General features: G+C 32.6%; 1 protein-coding gene across 1 annotated transcript; it reads right to left on the bottom strand.

The window, feature by feature from the left end:
* Window positions 1–1,281: 1,281 nt before the first annotated feature.
* Window positions 1,282–6,233, bottom strand: LOC128159041 (complement C1q tumor necrosis factor-related protein 3-like). Its single transcript, XM_052822080.1, has 2 exons — window positions 5,903–6,233; window positions 1,282–1,722 (listed from the first exon to the last, which is right to left on the bottom strand). The coding sequence occupies exons 1-2, from the start codon at window positions 6,231–6,233 to the stop codon at window positions 1,283–1,285; spliced, it is 771 nt and encodes a 256-aa protein (XP_052678040.1). The 3' UTR covers window position 1,282.
* Between the last annotated feature and the right edge of the window lie 5,564 nt (window positions 6,234–11,797).

Below are 11,797 nucleotides of genomic sequence, written 5' to 3'. Positions count from 1 at the left end.
GTGTTAATTTGTTATCAACAACAACAACTCGCCTTTTCAATATACGAGGGACAACCTAATACATTATTGAAGAAAAGAATGTTTCTATTGCCTGACGGGGGAGATTTTATTTGGTTAAATGAATGGGGGCTTTTTATGAATGAATGGTGCATGAAGAGGAAACACTTCAATAGGTACCTTGGCCTGGCAAAATTTCAGGAATATGAGGGGCTCACTTGAATGTAGCCGGATATAATTGATTAAGTACAAGCTGTATAATGGGTCATTATACAATGACAAACTGATTTTATTATCAAGTAAGAATAAGTTGTTGTACAGGATAAAAATATAGGAATAGTGCCTGTTCAACAACTTTTAATACAAAATACGTTTTTTAAGAACGGTACATTTGTATGCGTAAAAGTCGTTTTTGTTTTCAGTTAGCGAACTGAAAACAAAAACGACTTTTACGCATACAAATAACTATGATATACAGTAACGTAGATATATCACATAATGCCGCGAACAGCTGACATACCGTGTTTTGTAGGGCATATCGTTCTTTAATCTTTGAAACACCGCGTACAGTCAATACCTACTGTCATTGAATATTTAGATTGAATCTTGAACCTTCCCTCGTCAAATACTTAGAATTGCATCTCTGGTTTATGACTCCATTTAAAACAAAGTCATGCTCCATTTTTGTCATCAATGTCACCAACAATTAAATGTTGGTATATGCCATTCAATGATGATGGCTTAAAATAAAAATAATCAAAAAAATTACGTACTTCTGAGTGATATTTTTGAAAAGTAAAAATTAATTAGAACTATCAAGGTACTGAATATGTTTACACACTTAAGATTAATAAATAATAATACTTTAACACGACATTGCCTAGGATATATAACATTTTTTATGTTTTGTAACCTATTTGTTTTGTCGAAGAATCAAGATACCAACGCGTATAACCAATCAACTTCCAGTGGCATATGGGTCGGGAGGTGAAAGGGAGAGGGATTTTCAAGCCAGATATTGCCCCATTGTTTCTTACAGCAGTTATATAAAGATGTACAAATTTAATATATTTCATAATAATGTAATGTTATAACATTTAACATAATGTGCATGAAATATAACATAAGCAAAAAAAAAGATATCTTTTGATACCCAATATACATCAATGGCAATTCGATAGAGAGTCTTTATAAATTTCTTTCATTTGGGGTTGCTAATATGCAAGAATTGATAAAAGTTGTAAACAAATTAATTAACATGAAAAAATGTTTGAAATAATTTTCTTTAATGACAAGACAGACACCATCCAGTGAAAGCAGAACGCATCAAGTAATCAATCAGTATCGCACCATGAGGAGGAAAGGTAGCAAAGGTTCTTGTAAAAACTATGTCGTTCTTCTGCATAGAGAGAACGGCGGTACCAGAAACTGAGGAATATGCATTCAAGTCATAAACATAAGAAGCTCCGACACGCCGGCTGTTAAGCATTAACTCAATTGTTTTGTATTCACCAGGATGACCCATAAATATTGTCCACGAGAATACGTAAACACCATCAACTGGAGCGGTAAATATTCCGGAAAGTCTGTTATATCCGTTTCCAATATTAGTCACCTCGTTGTCATATATGATGGTGTGGTGAGTACCAGGGTAAGTCTCTGTTGTAGACATGTAAGCATAAAACGCTATCATGCACTCGGTTGGTGCAGGGACGGTTCGTATTCCTTAAAACAACAAGAAAATAACTTTTTGTGAAAATGATTAAACTGGCTTTTTAGCATATTTGATCATGCTTTATCAGTGCAAATGCTTCTCTCGTAACTGCCTAATTGATTGGATGGGTTTTTAAGGAAAGTATGGGGCTTATCATAAATTTCTATCCATTTTATTTACACTACTGTAATGAAAAAACCCTGAGACTATCAAAAAACCCTGAGGAAACCCTGAGTGGCACTGAGAAAACCCTGAGAGACCCTGAGGTCGGCACTGAGAATACTGATGAAACCCTGAGAGACCCTGAGGTTTGCACTGAGGGTACTGAGGAAACCCTGAGGGACCCTGAGGTTTGCACTGAGCGTACTGAGGAAGCCCTGAGAGACCCTGAGGTCGGCACTGAGGGTACTGAGGAAGCCCTGAGAGACCCTGAGGTTGGCACTGAGGGTACTGAGAAAACCCTGAGAGACCCTGAGGTCGGCACTTAATACGAAAATTTAAAAAATACTTCATTATTTAACAATTGGCGTAATCATATTTAAAAATAAATATAAACATTAGTAACATTGTATTCATTTGGTATAAATTTATTTTATTGATGCAATTGCAAATGCCAGACTTTCTCATTTAAACAGCATCTTTAATTAATTGTAAAGGGAAAATACAGAAACACAAAGGATGAGTATGTATTCTGTACCTATTGTATGTACATTGTATACTGGTTTAACATGCGAAAAGCTAGGGACCCCATGTTTTAATTAATTTATTATTTACAAATTAAAAAAAAAGCCGCTTACATCCGAAATAAAATAGTAGTCAGCCGTAAAATTTAATGTTTTTTAAACTAATCATGTTCATTTTTATTCATTTAATTAATCATTTTAGTCGCCCTTACAGAACATAGTTTACCAATGAGCATTCATAGATTCAATTACCGGTATTTCTATTTTGAAACAAGACAGTGTAGATGTATTTTGATATATCATATCGCATATTCTTGTACAGTATGGAAAAATAAAACAGAGATCGATAAACTATCCTAATGCTTAGACAGTAAAATGGTGTGAGGCATGTACTCTCTCTCTCTCTCTCTCTCTCTCTCTCTCTCTCTCTCTCTCTCTCTCTCTCGTAGGTAAGGAAAACGAAATAACTTCATTTACAAACTCGAATAAAATATGGAATAAACTGATTTTGATCGCTATTATAATACATATTTCCTAAATCACGATTTTGAGCGATCACTTTAATAAAGTAGACCTTGTTCAAAATTCATATCCTTTACTATGATTTGATTTCCATGTAGACCCGGGCGAAATCACTTTTTATATTTAACATAAAAACTCACTTCTTTTTTTACGGTGTAATTCCGGTGAACCGTAATAATTCCCCGCCGTTTGCAGCTGTTTATTTTGATACTACAAGACATATACACAGGTGGCCAATATTCACACCTCGCCGCGGTCACTCTGTCGCGTGTATAGTCTGAGCCTTGTCTGTTATTTCCGAGGTTTTTCTTGATCCCAGACAAACAAAAGAATGTGTTCTGTACTTATACACAAAGGAGACAGTACATCGTCTATCATACACAGTACTTTTTTTCTCAAGGACTTCGAATCAGACACAAGACAATCAATGATCAATAAAAATTGAAATACACGATTTTAAACACCGGCAATATTACCGCATGCTACATTTAGTAGTACTCAACATATATAAAGTATTTGTACATAGAGAGAGAGCATTGGAAAGTACTCCGTATTGGGGCGGCGCGATTTATTTGGTCGAAGACGGGGGGGGGGGGGGGTGTTGTGAACCGAATTTGACTTGAATTGAAGATTTTTTACGATGTGTCTAATTTTTTTTTTAATTTAATGTTACATTGTATTATTGACAATTATTTGTATTGATGGTACTATAAGAAACAAAAGCAAAATCATTGCACTTCACTTCAGGTTTGTTAAAATGACACACACATTTCATTAGAGGAGTTTTGTTTTCATGTATAGGCATTAATTTTGATTCAATTTATCAGTCTCTGTTGTGCATCGTAAACATTTAAAATTGGATATCCGTGATTCCCGTGCTATGTTAAAATTGAATTCTTTAACTTGTCCTTTAATTAAAATTATTAATACAAGACAGACAGACTTCGGAATTTCCATTCCCCTGTCTCGGCATTTCCGGTAACAAGAAATATTAAAATTCAATCGGATGGAAAATATTTCTAAACTCGGAAAGTTCAACATTTTAAAATTGAATTTCTACTTGCATCGTTTCTGAAAAAGGGGGGGGGGACCTTATCAAAAAAAAATCTTGACAATATGGAGAATAATGCAACTTTTCAAAATCGTGAAAATTATATCTATTGCTATATATGGGAGGGGGGCGTATTGGGTCTATTTATCAATTTATGCACATTTTCATCGTTAATTTCTTTCATTTTACTTTAATTTCTTACGTGCTCCCAAAAATAGGAGGGGACTCCATATGCATATTGATTCATATGTAATCCAAGTTAAATGTTTGTTGAGAGAAAAATCGATGCTACATGCCTGGGATGTGCGTGTTTAAGCCTGTATATGTATGAGTTATAGAAAAAATTATACTCAAATTTGTAAACTTTGTGGGTAGAACGAAGCAGTGTTTAAAACTTACTACTACAGAGATTTTCTTTGACATTACGCTTAATTCACAAACATCTTTCTTAGACTGAAATTGACACATGTACAATCCTGCAGTGGGTAGTTCAGATCATCTATGAAATTCAGTTTTGTTTTCTGTGCTGCGTTATAGACGAGGCAGACAGTTGTACAATAATAGAAATACCGGACACGGGTATAAGTGTCGTTTTTTTTTCTAATTTAAAAGTTGGTTTAACTTTGTCAATTAAAAAAACTCTCAAACTGATATCAAATTTCAATTTTCAAAATAGAGATACTAATTTACACGTAAACTATACAATATTAAGTAACGCCATCGCTTAAGCTGGATAATCCTAAGTTATTAAACACATTTTAGCGATAAACTTCATTAAATGTGTGCAGGTAACTTTATAGATATCATCAAATGCATATAAATGAAATTAACTACATCTTATTTTAAAATTGTGATATATTTCAAACATTGTCTCGGGCACCTAGCTGTTACATGCACTACATGTAACAATCTGTTGTGTTAAAACATTGATATTGTTTGCTACTTTATATTTTTCTTTTACAATTACTATTTACATATTAATATACACAACTGACTTTTCAGTTGAATCAATTAGCGGCAATTTCACAGCTGTAATATATTTCTAATATTGCCCCGGGCACCTGTTCTTTACATGCAGTAAACTGGCGTGTGTATATCTTGTATATTCTGTGTTAGTTCCAGTGTTTTTCTGATCATGGACAAACAATAGAATTGACAATTGATATACACAACGGCAGTTTTAGTAGAAGGTAATACGCAGTGTTTAAGAGAAACAGTACAGTGGAAGTTCTATTTTAATCAGATGTCAAATTCAAATAAATGTCATTATTTAAATTACAATAGATATTATTTTTTATGCATGATTATTGTAAAATAAAAAAAAATCTTTGTTGTAGTTTGAAAAAAGAAATAAAAAAATAAGCGTTTTGCTTGAAAATAAAGCCCTTATATAATCAAACAATATAACATGGCTCATACCCGAACATTATTTCTTTTTCGTACTTAATCTCAGAGTTGCTAAAAAGAAATTTCGTCAAAATAAAACAATCATTATAAAAATTAATTATATTAGCTTTCATAACTTTTTAATCGAATAATTTTGATCGTTTTTCAATTAAAAGTGGCCTCAGGGTCTCTCAGGGTGTCCTCAGTACCCTCAGTGCCGACCTCAGGGTCTCTCAGGGCTTCCTCAGTACCCTCAGTGCAAACCTCAGGGTCCCTCAGGGTTTCCTAAGTACCCTCAGTACAAACCTCAGGGTCTCTCAGGGTTTCCTCAGTACCCTCAGTGCAAACCTCAGGGTCCCTCAGGGTTTCCTCAGTACCCTCAGTGCCGACCTCAGGGTCTCTCAGTGTTTTCTCAGTGCCACTCAGGGTTTCCTCAGGGTTTTTTGATAGTCTCAGGGTTTTTTCATTACAGTAGTGTTACAGTGTCTAATGTAAGTGATAACCTAAGGTTACAAATATACACTAAAATAAATCATGTAATAAACATACCTAGCTTTTCCTGGTTAACATTGTCTTGCATATCTATCATTTTGCCTTTCTGGTGATTGTACGAGTGAGGTGGCGGCTGTTTCTCTTTTTCATCCTGTCTCCGGCTCTCCGTCATAGCCCGTTTGCTCGACCCTTCGTCACCATTTTTCAATGCTTCGATTTCCTTTTCGAGGTCTATTATCCTGGCCTCTTGTGTTTTAACTTTCTCTTGTAACATCTTCATCACATTTTTAACCTGATCAAACTCATTCCGAGCAATATTTTCTGCAGCTGAAAACGAATTAAATGCTACATATAATACAAAGGCTGTTGAAATGTGCATATACGACATTTTGAGGACGCCTGCTTTTAATTCTTATCTTTTGTTATCGCAAAGGTAATATTCGGCATATTATAGATAATAAATCTCTAAAATGTGTTCATTATTGCACGCTGTTCCACTCAAACATTGCAAATTTATGTAAAATATTTTTGGTTCTCACTTCTAATGCGGATGAGTAATATTGTATATACGACTTCGTTTATGAAAAAAAAATATTTTAATCCGTGTCAAAAGTTTGTCTCTTTGACTTAATCTGAAATGTAATTTTAAAAAGTTGATTTTACTTTAATTGTCGGTCATTATCGGAGATCCACAAAAACTTATTTTAAGAACTAGTTTGTCAATGTTACTTGTTTAATTCTTTTAATTCATACTCACAACCTTGATATTTTATCATAGTGAGATTAGGGAATTGTACTAAAAAATATACATATATCAATGACAAAATTTTTTTGAAATTAGTAACTATTATCAGATTTGATATTGTCGAACTACTGATGTCATTGTAAAGGATATTTAAGGAGACTAGCTTTGAGAATATAATACGTATTTTTAACCAATCTGTTTTAAATTAGTTTGATTTAATAAAAACAAAACTTTTGCACACGTTCTCAAACAAAAAAAATAGTTCAGTTATAATCAGTTGATGTTTTTTAATTTAATAAGATTGTGATAGGGTGATACTTTTTTATAGTAGTCATACATATCCTTAATATTGAATTTTCAATTGACAATTCTATATAATTATAAGGGTTTTTTTTTTAATTTTGTACTCGCGTTAGCGGGTTATGTAAATTTTTCTGCAATGATCGCTACCTTCATAACCCGCAGTAAATCATCCAATAAAGCATTTTATTATTTAGATTAATATCTTTCTTTTTTACTAATTAATAGATTGATTATGAAAACTTAGTAAATTCACTAAATTACTGATATTGTACATAGGTATTAGCTAAAAGAAATTGCCAAATCGTCTCCTGTGAGCCTTTAGTCGAGCATCATCATGATTATTTCGTGCAGTCCATGATTTTTCTAAGGTCGCTGTTGGCTACAATCAATCGATGAACAGGGCGTGTCAATTTCAGACCTGTCGATTTCTTGTCAGTTTCAGCCGCTGTAGATTTCGACCAATTGATATACGGGGCTTGTAGATTTTAGTCCTGTTGTTTATATAGAGCTATGAATTAACTATAAGTTTCCGTAAGAAATAGAGGAAATAATATTTCGTAGATGTAAATATTGATTTTTATACTCACAATAACACCCCCATTACAATAACAAAAAAGTTCAGTTAAACTATTTTTATGAAGACTCAAAAAACGAAAAATGATGTCTGAAAGAAGTATAGGCCGAAAATTTAATCCTATGATCCAGTTATATTTAATGTTTACTTAATGCGTCAAAAGATGAATTAAAAACAAGAAGAGAGAGAGCGAGAGATTTGTTTTAAAGTGTACGCAACCTTGACATAGAAAAGTGAATGCATGTTTTACCAAACATGAACAGACTGATATGTGATATTGTGTGTATTACTCACGGAACAAAGTTAAGTTTTGATTGAATATGAAATTTAAAGGTACATAGGTAGGGAAACTAAGATATTAATTTAATCAATTTAGCAATTTTATATCCTACATATAATACATGTATGTTCAGCTTTTACCATTTCTTGTAATCTTTTGTGTGACAATAGACTTCAACTGTCAATTTTTCTATCCGTTTGGGTTTTTAACACACTGGACGGTAATCTTCTCAATATCTTTAACTTTGATTTAGCATCTCTATCAAAAGCTGGAAATTATCTTTCATATTTTAACATTTACCCTTAATGTTCCATTAAGCGAACACTCAAGTTTACAAAAATCAAATGGATATTACACGTCGGGCAATTTTTGTGTATTATACTCACAATCTGTCTCAAGTTCAGCATACACTTTCATACTAAAATTGACGTTCTTTAATGAGTTGGTTTTAGTGTTCGATTTGATCCGTGTTAAGAACGAAACATTGGTGTACTTGAACAGCATGGCGAAGGCGGTTCCAATGCAATTAGAAACCTAACAAAAAAGGATTATTAAATATGCACATGCATATAAATAAAAGCACTGTTGCTATGAAATGAAAGTTACAACTTGTTAAAAATGGAAATTGTAGAGTGAACAAAAATAATTATAGCTTGTCAATCATAAATGATAAACCATTTAATGAAAGATGTTAAACAGAACATGATTTATATTATACAATATGATCCGAATGTTGCAAAAAAGTTAAATTTGAAAAAAATACATAAAGTTAGACTGATTTTTTATTATATGAAACGAAACAAAAATTAAAGATCTGATGAAAATATATCTGATATTGGTTTTTATCCTAATTTGGTCTGTCGCGATAATGTATCAAAACCAAATGGAGCAGTCGTGGTCCTCATTATGTAGAAGGGAAACACATACCCTATAAGATTTAATGTGTGAAGAGTCCCCACCACTAAAGTTAATCATGCTACAAAGTAGTGCGTCTATTTGAGTACCATCATAGGTCACGTGATAAATGTTTCCCAACCAGTCGAACGAAACTGTTAACAGAAAAAATGGTTTAACTTGCAATTGTCTTATATTTCTGAGATTGTTTAAAATTTAACACATTACAGATGTATTTTGATATAATTCAATTTAATCTGACCTGTGATATTTGCTAGGGAGTAGCAAACAGATGGTTAAAACAAAATTAGAATCACAACAAAAAACAGTCCTTGCTTTCAACCTCATGACGATATTTCTTTTTTTTCCAGTTTGCATTTTCTGTCTCATTAGAATTTTAACCAATCGAGGTATGTAATTACAGTATTCAAGGATTAATCCATTTATTCTCTGCCTGATGCTGGTTTTATCATATATTTAGCCATGTTGTTCATTTATCAATATGTTTCTAAAAGGAGCATTTTTGGATACTAATGATTTTCCCCTGAAACATCAAACGTATGTAGGCAATATTGCTTTTGTCAAATGGGTATCGACCTATCAGTTCCAATATTAAGAAAGAAATTGAAAATCTCGTATGTCAAGCAAATATTGGAGTGTTTTTTTCAATTAAGATCTTTTCAAAATTTATGAAAAAAAATGTTTGTTACATACAATATCACAAGCATGATACTTTAATTTTTTCGTAATTTTCACCCAACAATTGACAGCTAAAAAACGGAAACATATGTTCTCTCTTGGTAGAACATTTTCAAACAATTGAAATTATCATTTAATTTTTTATTCACATTATGCGTACATTGTTTATAATCTTTAATGTAAAAGTGGTTTTTCACGCTGGTGGTTAAGTACGCGGATGCGTGATTTACCACTGCAAAGTGTTTAATATTTTACCATAAGCGCGGGGGTAATTTACGCGGTTTTCAGATTACCTTGTAACTAGTGTAAATTTTCCCACGCATAAATAACCATTTCACAGTATTCATTATATAAAAACAATCAAAAAGGTAACAAATTGAACAGCTATGTTATAAGGCACAGGTGTACAAAAAAACCTTCACACTACTCTACAATATTTTCAACAAATACAAAGCATTTTAGACTTCATATTTCTTAAAAGTATAACTTTCTTGAGTTTTTCCCCCGTTTTGATCTTTCATAAGAAATATGAATAAATAAAAATGTATTCATTTTAACAATCTTACAAATTAATGTCTTCACAATAGTGTGTTTCTCATTAAATATGTGGACTTTCTTTTACTCTGGTTACATCAATGTTTGTCGAGTTCTAATTTTCCTTTATTACTTTGCTCAGTTAATTCACATCATTTTTATTTCATTGAGGCGCATACACAGGGTGTGCCAGAATATCTGGTTCCATTTGAAATTCATATAAATTAAAAAATGTTTGGCCAAACCATGTATATTGTAACTTAAATAAAAAGTTAAAAAAGGTAAATTTTCCCCCCAAAATTAAGAAAAACGTGCTTTTCAGCGAATAATGATGTCACAAAATTGCATGGTATTTCTTTGGTTGAATTGAATTTCATTCAAGATTGATCGAACAAGAGAGCATTGAAACATCTTTTGTTTTATTTTCAACCACAGACTACAGATATAGTTGCACGAATAATAAAAAAAAAGAATACCCTAGGGAAAACAACTCAAAAAGTAAAATATTCTTTAAAAAGGGAAATATGATCCGTTCAAATGGGATGTTGGAATTTTACTCATCCAATCGACGCTGTCATTGATTAAAAAGGACGTCATTTTGACGCACTCTAATTTTTGTTGTGGATTTATAAACAATGCTCAGTTTGTGAAAAACTTATGAATGCTTGTGAAATTGGCTGAATGAAAATTAACATTATATATGTTTATGGAAATGCGTTTGAATTTGTTAGATAAATGTAATCAAAAGTTATTCAAAGAGTGAATGGTATCAGCTATTCTGGGACACACAGTACGATAAATAATGTCTACAAACACACAGGAATAAAAACAAATGAAGCCAGAGTAATTTATTCTCAAATCCCCAAATAGCTTAGTGCAACATTTACTTCACAAGTCAAAAAGATGATGACTTTGTAAAAATTAACAACGATAGTTACGACTTAATAGAATAAAATTAAATCCAGCTGCTAATGCTCCAAATTAAGTGCGTTGTTATCATAAATTGAAGTCGTAAATTGAATTTTCGTAAACATCTGTTTCTGAAAATGTAAAATAAAACTTATCAGGTAAATTAACATCTGATAAGACACCAAAACTCGTGACATTTATGATACAATTTAATGTACATTAAATTTTTGATACATCATAGCTTACTTAAAACCAAATTAATTTTATCGCTTTAGCATGAGAAAGTATTGTATACTTGTTGGGGTTTTTTCGCGTGTCACAAAATTTGAGAATATGGAGATAATATGAAGCATTTTTAATTTGCGTCAGATTATCGCGAAAATCACCAGATATACGATATATCTTTTACCATTATACAATGTACAACAAATCACAAAGTCATAACATAATTTTATTTACATTAGACAATGACCAAAGAGGTAGTCTTTTCAAAACTTTATAAATATAAATGATAATGTACGCAATACTGCAAAACAGCTAATTACTTCAAATGGATTCTAAACGAATGCCAATTTTTCTTTTATCAGATTCTATATTTAAAGATATGTTTCCATGGTATCTTGACACTCACCAGTTTCCCCCGTGTTTCCCTGTGCTGGGGTCTGTTGCCGACTTCTGTAGATTTTGATGCCGGTGATCAGGAGTACAACAAGAACCAGGCCCCCGCCACCACCACCCATAATGTAAGTAATCAGAGCCATCTCTAAAATAAACACATGAACATGAACCAGGCCCCCGCCACCACCACCCATAATGTAAGTAATCAGAGCCATCTCTAAAATAAACACATGAACATGAACCAGGCCCCCGCCACCACCACCAATAATGTAAGTAATCAGAGCCATCTCTAAAATAAACACATGAACATGAACCAGGGCCCCGCCACCACCACCCATAATGTAAGTAATCAGAGCCATCTCTACAATAAACACATGAACCTAGATTAAAATCGAT

This window comes from Crassostrea angulata, chromosome 8 (assembly GCF_025612915.1).
Source record: "Crassostrea angulata isolate pt1a10 chromosome 8, ASM2561291v2, whole genome shotgun sequence".
NCBI classification, from domain to species: domain Eukaryota; kingdom Metazoa; phylum Mollusca; class Bivalvia; order Ostreida; family Ostreidae; genus Magallana; species Magallana angulata.
Note: the sequence above shows the minus strand (reverse complement) of the source record. Positions and strands in the feature narration are given on the sequence as shown.

Coding starts and splice junctions, on each gene's coding strand:
- LOC128159041 (XM_052822080.1), bottom strand. CDS start 6,233: ATGTCGTATATGCACATTTCAACAGCCTTTGTATTATATGTAGCATTT. Junction 1,723..5,902: donor TGTTAACCAGGAAAAGCTAG/GTATGTTTATTA, acceptor TGTTGTTTTAAG/GAATACGAACCGTCCCTGCA.